At 42.0% G+C, this 16242-nt stretch overlaps 1 protein-coding gene across 1 annotated transcript in view; it reads left to right on the forward strand.

Moving 5' to 3' along the window:
* The window catches only part of hibch (3-hydroxyisobutyryl-CoA hydrolase), a 35421-nt gene that overhangs the window by 3983 nt on the left and 15196 nt on the right, over nucleotides 1-16242 (forward strand). The window contains exon 7 of the mRNA XM_027166683.2: nucleotides 11705-11783. Coding sequence (XP_027022484.2) covers nucleotides 11705-11783 — 79 coding nt within the window. The remainder of the gene's footprint in view (nucleotides 1-11704; nucleotides 11784-16242) is intronic.

Consider the following 16242-nt stretch of genomic DNA (forward strand, 5'->3'; position numbering starts at 1 on the left):
TTAGCAGACTTTCATCCAGATTTCTATTTGGATTCATCTATATAACTCTCAACCCCGACCAGTTCTCCAATCCTTGCTAATAAAATGCATCCTCATAACACAATGCTACCACCATCATGCTTCACAGTGGGGATTTTGTTCTCTGGTGGGTTTTCTATGTTTTTCCAAACCTATATATTGGTCGCAGCAGACCAATTTTTTTCTTCTATGTGACCAGAATTTGGTCATCCCGTGGACTCCTTTTCCTGTCTGAGTGATGTATCTATTCGGTTCCTTCAGAGTCGCATATGGTTGATTTTCTGATTAAACTTCTCTTTACCCAGTCTCTGACTTGTGGTGGATGGCTGTAGGCAGTGTTGTGGTTGTGCCTGGCTGCGGTATAGTAAGTTTAGGGGTTTCACTATAAGGTAGCGGAAATACTTGTGCAATTAGAACATTTGAGAGGTTTTTTCTTAATCATCCAAACCCCCACCTAACTACCAGTCCACCTATGCATCCAGATACCTCATACAAGCACCCCCCACATACCTACTCATCCATATACCCACCAACCTACCCAGCCACCTACACATCCATATACCCATGTACATACCCAGCCATCTGCCCTCCCACCTTACTAATAATGGGATAGTTTTTGTAGATTACTGACAAACACAAATCTCATTCAAAGCCATGCATTAGAATTACTTGTTTTTTTTTTCCCCTCATACTATTTTACAAATTTTGCTTAAATGGTAATGTTTTTCAAATCAATCTTGTAAATTCTCTATTATTAATTAGTTCCTAGCATCTTAATTATATCATTTTTACTAAAGTTGTTATATAAAACTAAATTAATTTACCTCCCTGTCATTTACTCAACGTTAATTTTTTTTAGACTTGTAGTATCGAGATGCTCCAGTAGGTGGAGGCAATGATCACCAAAAACATCTCAACCTGTTGTGAATTAGACACCTAGTGGGCTGTGATTGGTCAGAATACAAGATGACATCAGAACATGTTGCTGCCTGTTTTTTTTTTTTTTTTTTTTTTTTTGTTGTTCTTTTTTAAATAATCCTCCATCCTTCCTGAGTTTTGAGTTGAAACATTCTTCACCATCACACTCAGTGTGTCAGTAAGTGTAAGCCACATAAGAAAGGATAAATCTCTGATCGCTGTAGTTCAGATCGCACTGTTCGAGGTGTTTAGCTGGTCACATCCTCACTAACGCTGAGGGCAAACTAAGAGAAGTAGGTGCTGCTCAGTGTTGTGGCTCATCTCGATTCCCCTGCTGCTGCTCACAGGTGCCTGAGATGACTCAGGAAAAAAGTCTGGCATTCAAGCAAATACAGTTCTTGGCCAGGACAAGGTCGCTGAGTTCATAGAAAGCTGAAATGTCTTTGTAATCACTTTTTTTTCCTGAAAGTGCGACTTTGTGTTTTGGGCATATTGAAGGAATACTCACTGTACCACACAGACAGATTTGGGAATAATAGTTTTCTCCAGTTATGGGAATTCTGTTAATTATGGTGCGTATCGATAGAAACTACAGCAAAGCTACACCTATTATGCTTATAAACAATAAACAGACATGATAGAATGCTTTTAGCAGCTGATTTTTACCTCACAAACTTCTCCACATTAAGTAAAATCGCCTGGTGTGAGAGAACTGGATAAAAAAGTGACATGATGTCTGAGGATCAGAACAAGATTCATGGTGTAACAAACCTTAATGCTGACACGGTTCGACGCTCATAATCAAATGCCACTACTTTCAAACAGTTAAATATAATATAGGTTATCGCAAAGAACTCGACTGACACCAAATAAATCGACTAAACCAAATAGATGTGAAATTATCTGCTACTGCATGTGATTTTTTTTATTTTATGCACCCGATTTTATTCACATTCAGTGTGATTTGAGCCCAACTTTGAAGTAATTAATTCACATGTTCAGCTACAGTATGCTGACTACAATGGCGACAAATTCTTCTGTCTGATAAAGTAGTCTCATCTCTGATGGGACAAATAATCAGTGTTGCATACTAGCATTAGCATAGCACCGGAGGATCACGGTGCATGTTGATGAATAAAGAGCATTGATTGTATAAGGGACAATATTGTGATCTGTGATGTTTAACATTTCACTGAGTAGAAGTAATGCACGCAAAGGTACATCAATAATACGTAATTTACTACTTTAACCCAGTGGTCCCCAACCCCCGGGCCGCGGACCGGTACCGGTCCTTGGACCAAATGGTACCGGGCCACCCAAGGAACATTAAATTATTTCCATTTTATTTACTGTGGTGTATTTCTCTCGGGTTTGTGCGACTTTCCATGGATGAGAGGTTAATCGGGAGCTGAGAGACGTCATCTAAAGCCGCACCGATACCACGCATGCGTATACCACGCATGATATCGGACCGTGTTTAGGTGACGTCTGGAGCTGAGCGGCTGCGAGCGGCAGTGGTGTTGTAGCTTTGGTGGAGAGAGAAGGTGTGTATCGCTCTTCTCTCTGTTCACCGGTACTTTGTCATGTTTAACAGTGCTTGGTGTACGTGTATATTGTGTTTGCTCAAATTTAACTCACAAATTAGCAAAAATGAGCACGAAACAGACGTCGTTAGAAAGTTAGAAACTCTGCCGGGGTTCTGGATTAAAGTCATGGCGGAATACCCTGAGATTGTCACCACAGCACTTACATCCCTATCGCCATTTCCGACATGCTATCTGTGTGAAGCGGGGATTTCTGCAGTGACGGCAACCGAAACAAAACAACGGAATAAACTGGACATAAGCGACACGCTTCGGGCGTCATTGTCTCCTATTACCCCAGATGGAACCGTCTCGTTGTAAAGAAACAAGCTCAGGGTTCTCATTGATTTAGCGCTGTAGTGAGTTAAAAAGGCAGGTTTAAATACAATTAAATTAAAAGTATTAAGTTGAATTTAATTGTATAGCCGCCGCCTCCCCACCCCCCAGCGGGCCGCGGTAAAATTATCAAACATTGCCCGGTCCGTGGCGAAAAAAAGGTTAGGGACCACTGCTTTAACCAACGCCATCCCGGCACTCTCAATAGGCTTTCATTTGCCTGAAAATTTTGATATTTGTTCCTTCGTTGATTGTGGCTCTTTAACCTTCTACCTCTGTAGTTGCCACAACTTTTCACATCACCCTTGTTCTTAAAGATCGGCACTAGAACACTTCTCCGTTCTTCAGGCATCTTCTGACGCTCTAAAATCCTGTTGAACAATCTAGATAGAAACCGCACTGCTGTCTCTCCTAGACACTTCCACATCTCCACAGGTATTTCATCTGGACCAACAGCCTTTCCACTCTCGATTCTCCTCAGATCCTTCCTCACCTCATCCTTTATAATGTTTCCTATTTCATGCTCTACAATATTCACCTCTTCCACCCATTTTTCCCTCTCATTTTCCTAATCCATCAGCTCCTCAAAATACTCCTTCCATCTTCTCTGCACACTCTCCTCACCTGTTAGCACCTTTCCATCTCTGTCTTTAATCACCCTTATCTTTTGCACATCCTTTCCCATTTCTATCTCTGTCTCATTAATCTGTCCCACAAAGCTGGCATAAAACGCATTGTATGCTTTCTGTTTGACCTTCGTCATGTCCCTCTTCACTCTGTGCTGCAATTCCTTGTAATCCTGTCTACTTTCTTCAGTCCTGTCTACATCCCACTTCTTTTTAGCTAGCCTCTTCCTCTGAATGCTTACCTGTACTTCCTCGTTCCACCACCATGTTTCCTTATCCTCTTTTCTCCTTCCAGATGACACACCTAGGACCCTCCTACCTGTCTCCCTGATCACTTCTGCTGTAGTTTCCCAGTCATCTGGAAGCTCTTCCTGACCCCCCAAAGCATGGCTCAGTTTTTGTCTGAATTCCTTGATGTCGCCACTTGGTTCTTTTCTTTCTTTTCACTCCTGTTCTTCCTGACCACCAGAGACATCTTACACATCACCGTCCGATTCTGTCTGCCTACACTCTCTCGTACCACCACTTCGCAGTCACTAATCTCTCTGAGTCTCATCTACATACAGTAGAATGTACCCACGTACTCCTACCTCCACTCTTATCGGTAACTCTATGTTCCTCTTCTCCCGCTTCTCCTTCCTTGACCAACAGTAGCCCAATTTCCGCTGGCACCCTGTAGGTCGACGGCATTCACTAAATTCCAGGGGTTTCGTTACCACGGCGTAAATCGGGCGTGTTTCCGGAGGTGAAAAAAAAACAGCATACTACGAAGAACAAAACAGTCATACAGGTAGATTTATTTTAGAAAACAAATAAACAACCAAAAACTACGGTTATGGTTAGGGTTAGATTATCAAATAGGCCACGCCTACCTGATGATGCAATATCTGTTACACTGTACTAAAATCCCTGGAAAAATAAGCGTCTGCCGTAGGTAAACAGTGCCAGCGGTGGTCTTGTTAACCCGGGCCTTGAGCGATCTGGTAAGGAATTAACACTGATATTTGAAATTTAGCATGTTTTACACAGTATGCCCTTCCTGACTCAAGCCTTTCTTTTTATCTGGGCTTGGGAACAGCACAGAAATCACTGGCTTGCAACCCCTGTGGTTCGATTATGGCCTTACATTAGTATATGGACTTATTAACCTGGAATTTCTTTTTTCTATTGATCAAACTTGTAGAGGAATAAATAGTATAAAAATAACAAGTTACAGACTTGCGGGAATTTCTTCAGTGACTTGTTCTAAACATTGACTCACGGAAGAACCTCAGGAATGGAAGAAGCACTAAATCACTCCATGAGGGCTTCGGGTTTGGGAGCAGACGCTCTCGACACCAGCGTGGAGGCGCGAGGGGAATCTTGGAGACATGACTTTGATCATCTCATTCGTGCTTAAAAGGGGGTCACGACCGCTCGCTCGCTTCAGTCTTCCTGTGCGTGAGCGCGTCTGCATATTTCCTGCATTGCTAACATGCTTTTCTGGAGTGACAGTTGAGGAAAAAAGGAAAAACTGTGCTGCGTGTGGAGACTGGATGGACATAAAGTTAGGATTTGCGATTGGAAACACCTTTTCATACGAAACGTCTGACAGCAGAGCGAGAGTTTGATGTAACGTCTTGTCTCATTAGAGATGGATGATGTTCTCGGAGTGTACTTCCAAAGGACAACCTGGGGATTTGATCACATCCATCTGCTTGTTGGATGTACAGGATGCTTTGTTGGCTAAAAGAATCACAGGAATGGAAGAACAGGTTTCAACTTGAGATCAAGTTGTTGGTTTAGCACTTGAATTTGGTGGTGATGATGTTTGCTGGCACAGTCATTGGAGTTTTTAGACATTGCATGTGAGATGAAGCAGGTCTCTGTTTTAAATGTTCTTTTTAATCAAAGATGTAATATAACAGTGAATGAGAGTGTGTGTGCCCTGCGATGGGTTGGCAATCCGTCCAGGGTGTATCCTGCCTTGATGCCCAAAGACGCCCGAGATAGGCACAGGCTCCCCGTGACCCAAGGTAGTTCGGATAAGCGGTAGAAAATGAGTGAGTGAGTGAGTGATATAACAGCAAAAGCACTTCTGTCACATTAGGGAAATTATTCATTCAACAGGAAACTTGAGAAACCTGACTATTAGCTTCATCGAATACATTTTATTGTTTATAAAACAATTTTATTGAGTTGTATATGTTGTTCTGTCTCGCTATTAGTGCACGATATTAGTACAACAGCATTATATCGTGCCCTAAGTAGTGAGCGTGTATAGCGAATAAGAAGTCTTTTGATATTCCGCCTCACTGTCTAAAGGATTCCTGCTTTTTCTTTGAGAATCTTTGGTCACTTAGCTGTAAAATACAACGAAAAACTGTGACCATGTGGGAATAAGTAATGATTAATGATGCAAAAAGCTATAAAGGAAATGACTTTGCTCTTGTGTGAGGCAGCATTATAGCACTACAGCTTATTAAAGAGATAGGATTCATTTTCTTGCTAAAGTGCTGGAAATTGCCGGTTTCTAAAGTCACCGAAGCGGCTCGTCTGTCTCGCTTTCATAGTTTTCTGTAGATTTACCGTAATTGTACAGTTTACAGAACCCAGGGGTATTATTCTTATCTCTGCCCACTCTCCACATACGAGCTACTTTTGAAGCAGACACAATCTAAGGGGAAAATGAAAAGACGAAGATTTTATGATATTTTAGCGTGTTTGTGGGAAAATAACCCAAACACAAATCACTGTCTGCTACTGACAGTTAAATATGCCACGTTTCATTGGTTGACCCCCTAAGCCCAAATAATTATATGACTAGGCTGATGTTCAACCGCGAAAGCAAGAGAACAGATAAAACTACAATGTACATTTCATGAAGAAAATGTGAATGGAGCTTGCACGTGGCAAGTTCCGCTCATTGCGCTTAGTGTTTTGATATATGACATGTCCATGTTGTGCTAACTTTTTGAATTCACTTATTTTGTGGGCGGGGCTACACGTGACATCACCTGAATAACCGGTGGAGTGCCAATACTTTTGGACAAAAGTTGCTACTGAAATAACACTTTGTCCGGAGTAAGGTCCTATAGGAGCTGGTCGAGTCTGGTGTAAATCACTCGAAAACTTGCCGAGTTTATAATGGAAGTCTATGGGGAAAAAAGCCAATTTAAGCTTCCGTACCGGAAATGCCGGAATTCCGATCGCTTATAAAAGTAATAGCACACCTCTCCTCAATGAGCCGGTCGATTTGACACCTCATTCATGGGTTGAGGACAAAAGCTGTGGGACAAGTTAGGCGCCAAAGTTTTATCCGGCACAATAACAACAATGTTGCTTTGCAAGCACCATTAAATAAAGCTTGAGATAAGTTATATTCAAGTGCATTAAAGTAATAAGCCATTAAAGTTAGTTTTGAATGCTTATTTATCTATTTACAAAACAACAATGAACATAACAAAAGAAGGTTTTACATAAGTTTTAAAACCATTCGTTAAAAAAAAAAAATCAGGTTTTTTTTTTGTTGTTGTTGTTCCTTTGTTGTTGAATCGATGAAAACAACCTCATCATCCGTTCCTTGTTCAGGAGCACCGTGACAGACCGAAAAGAAATTCACAGTCTCTGCATAGAAATGACAAAAATCTCTGAACACAATCAGCGCTGTATAAAAAGGGGCTAGAAATGCTGAATTAAGCAATTATGTAAATTACTAGCTCAAACCGATTTGTATATCGCAGCAAGAGATTCCCTCAAATCTGCAGAATACACCACAGCTCAGTTTAAACAAGTCAACAAAATGTGGTTAAGGTATTGGGCTACCAATCGGAAGGTTGTGAGTTCGACTCCCAAGTCCACCAAGCTGCCACTGCTGGGCCCCTGAGTAAGGCCCTTAACCTTAAAAATGAGATAAAAATGTAAGTCGCTCTGGATAAGGGGCGTCTGCTAAATGCTGTAAATGTAAACTTTTACTACAAAAAAAAAATACTACAATCCAAGTGTTTAATTCATGCAGTTTTTATTGCAGTAAAACTCTAGAGTTAATCAAATTGTCTGATTACCGAACCCTGTGTGTTAAAGAGGCTTTTTAGATTTGATATTTTATTGTGTAGAAAATCATTTACTGGTGTTGGACACGTGTATATAAATAGTAACATTGCTGTGTCTTGTGTAATATAAAGAGCTAAACTGAACACCACTCCAGGTTAGAAGGTTAAATGCCCCCGTAGTTACATACCAGCTGCTAAAGTGGAGAGAGAACTAATCCGTGTGCCGGAGGTTAAAATGATGGTACTTTAGTTCCTTTCTCTGTTTACGCATCACACAGGACGTCGATGAGAATCAGCGCCGTACGCTTCTCGTGTACACCAGACGACGCATCAACACAGACGGCTGTTATTGACCTTTCAGTACAAGCCCCGTCTCCGTGACAGCGTTTACTGGGCTGCAGACAGTTCCCAGATGTTGTGTTCTTAAAATAAAATTTACTTTTTTCCACATCAATCTCTTTTATAAGAAGCTGTTGCTCTGCTCGGTGGTATTTTCCAACGGAGATGAAAATGGAACTGTCAGAGAGAACCCTAGAGGTGTTTTTTTTTTTTTTTAAACAAAACAACGCCGCCAAATATCTCTGAGAATCAATAAAAGTTTCCGACATTCCAAGAATAACATGCTGGCAGAACGTGAGCACTTTTCAGCCAACAGAGCACAAGTCTTACAGAGTTTGTATGTTACATGCTGAAGAAGGCCACAAGACCTTTACATTCACCTCACAATTTTTCTCAGAACGAATTTGTAAATGATCGTTTTTTTAATTTCCGTATACTCGCGGTTCACTCGTTTTAGAAATCATGTAGGGAAAAGTGAAATAAAATAACATGAGAACTTGCTGCATCCAGACTTCTAGACTTGTTCTTTATAACGGTCATAAGTTGGTTTTCAATTAATAATTCAAAGTTGCTCGGATCAATTAGCAAGTGGGCTTTACGATTCAGAAAATGGCTTCTGTACGGCTGGAAGGACTTTCGCTCGTTATCGTCGATTGCAGCGATTTAGAATTTTACTCTAAAGATGTTTTATCACTTAAGAAGCCACTTTAGTTTCTCCTCATGAAGTTTAATTTAGCTCATTTAATTTTGCTTTGAAGGGGGCACAGTGGCTTAGTGGTTAGCACGTTCACCTCACACCTCCAGGGTTGGGGGTTCCATTCCCGCCTCCGCCTCGTGTGTGTGGAGTTTGCATGTTCTCCCTGTGCCTCGGGGGTTTCCTCCGGGTACTCCGGTTTCCTTCCCCGGTCCAAAGACATGCATGGTAGGTTGATTGGTACAGTATCTCTGGAAAATTGAGAGTGTGTGTGTGTGCCCTGTGATGGGTTGGCATGCCGTCCAGGATGTATCCTGCCTCGATGCCTGATGACGCCTGAGATAGGCACAGGAATAAGTGGTAGAAAAAGAATGAACGACTGAATTTTGCTTTGATGTCAATGTCTTTTTGGGGCCACCCCTAGTATGAATTTGAATTTGAATGTGAATGCATAATGAAAATTCACAATAGTTCATGAAGTGAAAAATAAATAAACAAACAAACAAACAAACAAATAAATAAATAAATAGAAGCACACTCTGCAGCCACCAGAAAAGATTGTAGATTGATTGGCGCCACCAGAGTAGCTGTTTCACTGCCCCGTCCCCTCTCCATCTCGTCGTTACTACACTGATTTCTTTCTTTTTTTGTGCCACCCCAAGATTTTCTGTGGCCTCCTCTGGCCACCCCTATTAAAAGTTTCTGGGGGCGCCCCTGCTTTTGTCTGGTGTCAGATGTTAGCATCAGATGTGTTTTACACAGGTAAGAGAATGTGATCTTGGACAAATGCCAAAATGTCAATAAGGTTCTTTTATAAAAAAAAAAAATGAACAAGAGCACTTCAGTGGGGATGCAAACTTTTCAGCAGGTTGATTAAAGAATCGGTAAAAGCCTAGGCTGAATGTGGAATGTAGTTTTATTGTTAATTTTGCTGTAGTACTTACCGGTTTAAGTATTAAGTGGTTATTTGGTCTTCTTCCCTCCGTGGATTTAGTTTTTATGGCACGTCCCATATCCGCTAACGTCTCGCTCACTCGGAATTCGTCAGATTTCCCACTCGAGTACTTTCACAGCCTCAGGCGAGAGCAGGCAGCATCGCTTCGTAGCAACCGGTCACTCGTCTTCCCTCTTTGATGTGCCGTGGTCAGACAGCAGCGTTTACACATTTCGGTGGATCGGATTCCTGTTAACCTTCTTCTCAGAAAATCTACATGGAGGTGTCGGGGTTGGGGTGTAGACGTCACCGGTCCCTGATCATGTAATGCACCTAAGATTAAACGCACAATCCAGTCTGTCAAACACCAGATTTAAATAACACCACAGTTAGTATGTTTAAAACAAAATATTCGACTGTTACTCACATTAAATAACAAATTTAACATATTGCCACCAGCGCCTACAGAAGATCTTCTGGATCACAGCTACTGGATCATTTTAACCGGATTACTTCAACTGGATTAATTCTACGGGATTTCTATAGGAACATTTAAAGTATATACTGAATTATATTTACAGGATCTAAGTTTTTTTTTTACAGGTCTTCTACAGGACATTTTCCAGCATTTTTACAGGATCTACTGGATTTGATTTATTTCTGTAGGTTTGCTACAAGCACTACAAGTCCTGCTGAATTATCTCTACCGGATCCATGCAAGATCTATGGAAAAAAAAAATCTGCAGGGTCACTGCAAGATCTAATGAGTGTTCCACAGGATTTGCTGATTCCCCCATCCTTCTACAGGACTACAGAATTATTTACTTATTCTACTGAATTATTGCATCACTCTGGAATCTGCCAAATTGTTTCTACAGGATCGCGTCAGGATCTACAGAATTATTTCTAAAGGATCACAGCGGGATCTATCGGATCGTTTCTACAGGATCACTGTAGGACCTACTGAATTATTTCTACAGGATCACAGCGGGATCTACCAGACTGTTTCTACGGGTTCGCTGCGGAATCTACCGGATCATTTCTACAGGATCACTGTAGAACCTACTGAATTATTTCCGCAGGATTTTATAAGAGAATGCTGTATTTGATATGAAACAGTACATACTGTTGGTCAGCAGTCATTCTGAGTAAACAATGTTTTCTTTTCACGAGACATCATCGTTACTTCATTACAGCATTTACAGGAAGAGGACCGGTGTCCTAAGTCGCTCTCCTACACACCACAGACCATTAATCCTACACTTTAATAAGGTGATCTGCTGGGAACAGCTGCTTCTTCAACCACTGAATTAAACAGAATGCTAGTGTGGGGCCACATTTAAATGCTTATTGAGTAGTTAACAGGTGCTGTGGTGGTGGTGGTGGTCTCACACAGCTCAGTCAGGTAGGGTTTCTGTCTTAATCATGTCACAGAGCGCTGATGTTACAGTAGTGGACGGATCGTCTCACCTCTTCAAACCCCCATTTAAAGTTTAACATGGTGAAAAAATCACAACCCTGGTGTATCTCTGCCATGCGAGCGTTCTATTTCGGGCTGCTTTTATTTATCGCTGCTGGAGAGCTGTAGCTAAGAGGCTGCTAACAAGACACCCTGACCTTTCTGACACGCATAAAGCAGGCCAGTGAGGAGTCAGGAGTCTGCTGTAACCCTACACAAACAACTGCATGCGTTACATCCAAACCCACAGCCTGTCATTTAGAGTCATGGCTAGGGCTGTACCGTCCTGACAGCACACACACACACACACACACACACACACACACACACACACACGATTTAATTATTTAGAAAAAATCGAGTGAAAACTTAAATACTACAGAGTGAATAAGAGTTTATTACACGAAAATCATTTTAGAATTATCAGCCAGCTTAAGGATCGTATAATAAATAATAAAAAATAATTCTGTTAGGAAAATGTGTGAGGAAAAAATGATAAGGGAATAAAAAAAAATAAAAAAAAAAGAGATCGAACCAACAACATTGTCCTCATCTCATGGTGCAGAAAGCCGTCTCTGTTTATTATTGTAGTCGACAGACAGACATTTTCATTGATTTGTGAAATATTTTGTGTTTTGATTTTGCTTTCAGTTTTTTATCTGATTTTGATTGTTCTCTCTGTCTGCTCGCTCTCTGTCAACTTCAGCCTCTCTTATTGATTTTTTCTCTCTCTCTCCTTCCCTCCCTCCCTCCCTCCCTCCCCCAGGGTGTCGGGCTGTCAGTCCATGGGCGCTTTCGTGTGGCCACAGAGAAGACGCTGTTCGCCATGCCAGAGACGGCCATCGGTAAGAGCCACACTGCTTAGCATCTACTTTACTTCCTGTAAAACCCCGAGGCATTAATAATGTATTGATCCAGACAGTGTACACAGTTCACTCACAATAGTGTGTGTGTGTGTGTGTGTGTGTGTGTGTGTGTGTGTGTGTGTGTGTGTGTGTGTGTGTGCGCGCGCTCACAGCTTACACACACCCCTCTAGTACACTCAAAACACTCTGACTGTTAAACAACATTGTCCTGCAGTGTTGTTGACATGGAAACAAGAAACAGCTTCAGAACATCTTCAGAACTAATGCAGAATTTGCATGCATTAAATGCAGAGATGATACGACTACTCGGTACAGATTTGCATGTCACACATGGATTAATCTGTTTGTTCTTTTTTATTTACTATGATAATACAACAAATAAGCAGGTGACTTTTAAAGAGAGAGAGACAGAGAGAGATAGCAAGAGAGAGAGAGAGAGATAGCAGGAGAGAGAGAGAGATAGCAAGAGAGAGAGAGAGAGAGACATAGTGAGAGAGAGATAGCAGGGGAGAGAGAGAGATATGGCAGGGGAGAGAGAGAGAGATGGCAGGGGAGAGAGAGAGATAGCAGGAGAGGGAGAGAGATATAGCAGGAGAGAGAGATATAGCAGGAGAGAGAGAGAGAGACATAGCGAGAGAGAGAGAGAGATAGCAGGGGAGAGAGAGAGATAGCAGGGGAGAGAGAGAGAGATAGCAGGAGACAGAAAGAGACAGAGACATAGCAGGAGAGAGAGAGATAGCAGGAGAGAGAGAGAGATAGCAGGAGAGAGTGAGAGAGAGAGAGAACAGTTGTGTCCAGAATGTCACAAAGTCCAAACCTACGTAACATATGAGGTTAATCTTTATACTTATCTTCATATATTTATTGTCGTTTATTCACTCTGATGAGGAAAAGCCTCTTGAGAAGCTCTTGAAGTAAGCTGAGAGAGATAGAGAGAGAGAGAGAGAGAGAGAGAGAGAGAGAGAGAGAGAGAGAGAGAGAGAGAGAGAATGAATTTCTGCCTTTCTGAAAGCTTTCTGTGGCTTTCTGTAGAAAAATACAGGGAGCCAAACATTAAGAGCATGAGCCTTCCATTCCAGCTGCAAATATCCACTCTGAACGTACATAGCTTTTAAATTCAAGTCCTCCTGGGAAATTGGACTTTTTTACGAGTCAGGAAGTCTTAATTACGAGGTCAAGAGCGTTTACAGAGCGAGACGGAGGCGAACCTTCTCTCGATTCACTCACAACCAATTCCAAAACCAAGTAAGCTTCTGAGAAGAAGAAATGTTCCATGTCAATAAATTTATCCTCGGCTGCAGACGTCATATCCAACGATTCCACCGTGTTTACTGACTCACGACCTCAAAGGACTTCACTTGTAATCGTGGCTTCTTCGTGGCGTTCTTGCGTGTTCGACTCATATATAGGATCTTTCTTACTTGACATGAATGCACCGTAGGAATCTACAATCAGCACCCCCATCCATATCTTAGTGATTGCTAGCTAGCCTATCCAAGCTAATAACTATGTCTTATTTTTAAGTTGTTCTTATAAAATAATAGCATTAATAGCAATAATAGCATTCTTATAAAATCCTGTAGAAATAATTCAGTAGATCCTACAGGGATACTTTAGAAATTATTCCATATATATTGCAGGGATCCAGCAGAGAAACTGTCCCCGAACATTGTCCCCGTTTGGCATCAGTGCAGCAGATAACCGCTAACTTCACATGAGAATCTCAGTAATGATAAAAATACAACCCTAAACCAAACATTTTGGAAGAATGTTTTTTTTTAATTAAAGTATTTCAGAGGGGGTCACGGTGGCTTAGTGGTTAGCACGTTCGCCTCACACCTCCGGGGTTGGGGGTTCGATTCCCACCTAAACCTTGTGTGTGTGTAGTTTGCATCTTCTCCCCGTTCCTCGGGGGTTTCCTCCGGGTACTTCGGTTTCCTCCCCCGGTCCAAAGACATGCATGGTAGGTTGATTGGCATCTCTGGAAAATTGTCTGTAGTGTGTGTGTGTGTGTGTGTGAGTGAATGAGAGTGTGTGTGTGCCCTGTGATGGGTTGGCACTCCGTCCAGGGTGTATCCTGCCTCGATGCCTGATGACGCCTGAGATAGGCACAGGCTCCCCGTGAAGTTCGGATAAGCGGTAGAAAATGAATGAATGAATGTATTTCAGATGTTTCGGCGTCTCTGAGCTCATAGATGTTGAATACAGCACTTTGCACTTCCATAGTGGGAAGTCATGGCCTAATGGTTAGAGAGTCTGACTCTCAACCCTAAGGTTGTGGGTTCGAGTCTCAGGCCGACCACGACTGAGGTGCCCTTGAACAAGGCACCGAACCCCCCAAACTGCTCCCCGGGCGCCGCAGCATAAATGGCTGCCCACTGCTCCGGTGTGTTTACGGTGTGTGTGTGTTCACTGCTGTGTGTGTGTGTACTTTGGATGGGTTAAACACAGAGAACAAATTCTGAGTATGGGTCACCGTACTTAGCCGTATGTCACGTCACTTTAAGCATGTCACTACGTGGCCTAGCATGTAGAAAAGACGTAGCTGGATCTCCGTGTCCCTGGTTTGGGGCAGCCGTACACCAGAGAGCACTAGTGTTGGGGGATCGTTTCATTTACCATGTATCGTACAGCACAACCTGTAATGTACGAGAACGCATTTGTCTTAAAGTGCAACTAAAGTGTTCACTGGAGACTTTTAACATGTCTAAGTAAAGCATATTCCTCTGTGCAATTGTGGGATTTTTGGATCACAAGGGCGATACTTGTACACTTCCCTCTAAACAAAGCTGATGTTGTTTCATTCCATTGTTTTGAACCTCAAAACTAAAACAATAGTCACTTGTTCACTACTGAAGCTGTGTCTCCAATACAGACGACATGAACCGGTTTCCTGAGACCAAACCAACAGTAACAAGTATAATCAGAAGCGATTACCAGCTGCTTTAGGCCACATTCCTCATAAGACCTTTTTGGTATTTGTCCAAAAAAAAAAAAAAAAAAACCACTGGTACAGAGCGAGCAGGTTTGTAGCCAGAGATTTTTATAATGAGTCAAAGATGTATTTTGTGCTATAGTTAGAACTGAGTCCAGGCTTCAGGCTGTGATTTATAGATATATAGAACAGCTTTATCTTCCCCAAAACAGACGTTCTTCTCTGAAGCGTGGCTAAAATCATCTCCTATTGTTACAATCCATCAAAAGTTCATCTTCGGTGCACTTTCTTAATAGAGCTGATTTTTTTTATGCTGGTACGAACGGTTTAATGCTTCATTCCTGGCGCTTTGTGTCACCTTTCGATTGTGTATCTTCAGTGGCTGTGCAGTTCTTCTCTGCTCTGTTCACATCATGTTCACATTCCCGCACTCGAGCTTCTCCTCACTGATGGGGCTGTTTATCTCTGAAGCTAGCTTTATGTGGAAAATGTCCAGGGGTGCTGCTGTGTTGTCTGCACACTCTGGAAGCGTAGCACGCTAAACACGGCCCGAAGGTAGCGCCGCGCTCCTTCTGTCCGTGGAAGGAATGCGTGCCTTTCACTCCACAGCAAATAAAACCGACCTCCGAAGAGTGCACGAGACCTCGCGCTCACCCCTTGCGTGTTTTCATTCCATGACTTGTTAAGCGGTGTCAGTTACAGAGAACACTCGCTATGCGCTTCGTCCAGCTGCTTGGCGTCTGGAGCTGCACTCAATGGACACGTTTCAACATGGTGGTTTTATTTATTTCCGTGTGGCGTGAAACGGTGTTCTGTGTTTAATAAAGATGTCTAAGTTGTTTTTCTCACGTTTGAGAGATTCCTAAAGGATGTCATGAGTAACAAGTTAGGTATTCACTCTGATCTATTCGTGCTTTTGGCTTGACATAGCATGCTAACGACTTAAATATTTACACACGCATGTATAGTCAGTCGGTCGGTCGGTCGTTTATCTCTGAACTACTGTATCATCCTCCTGTTTTATTGTTTCGATTGTCAGGTTTGATATGAAGACACCATACCATGATATATCATCAGATAAAGTTCAGTAATCTAGTTCATTCATAAAGTTCATTTTGTATGTTCAGTAGTTTAAGGAATTTGACTGTCAAGATTTGGGAATTGACTCAGGACTCAGGATTTAACTTGGGATGAAAACTGCGTCTCTAATGGCATATCATTACACAACATCAACATCAGCTCTATGTCAACTTTCCTCACCACCTGTCTATCAAGAGCTGGTGGTTTGGGACTGCATCAAGATATTGTGATTTGACTCGGGATTTGATTTAAGAGACAAGACTCTTGACTTGACTCATTACTTTTGACTCAAACGTAGATTTATTCAGCCTGACTGACTTGTCTTGACTCCCGACTTGAATCAATCCATGTAAAATGTAAATGTGTTCAGACTTAGGATTCGATTCGGAGTCAAGACTTGGTATTCGGCTCACCTGACTATCA

This window comes from Tachysurus fulvidraco, chromosome 6 (assembly GCF_022655615.1).
Source record: "Tachysurus fulvidraco isolate hzauxx_2018 chromosome 6, HZAU_PFXX_2.0, whole genome shotgun sequence".
Lineage (NCBI taxonomy): Eukaryota > Metazoa > Chordata > Actinopteri > Siluriformes > Bagridae > Tachysurus > Tachysurus fulvidraco.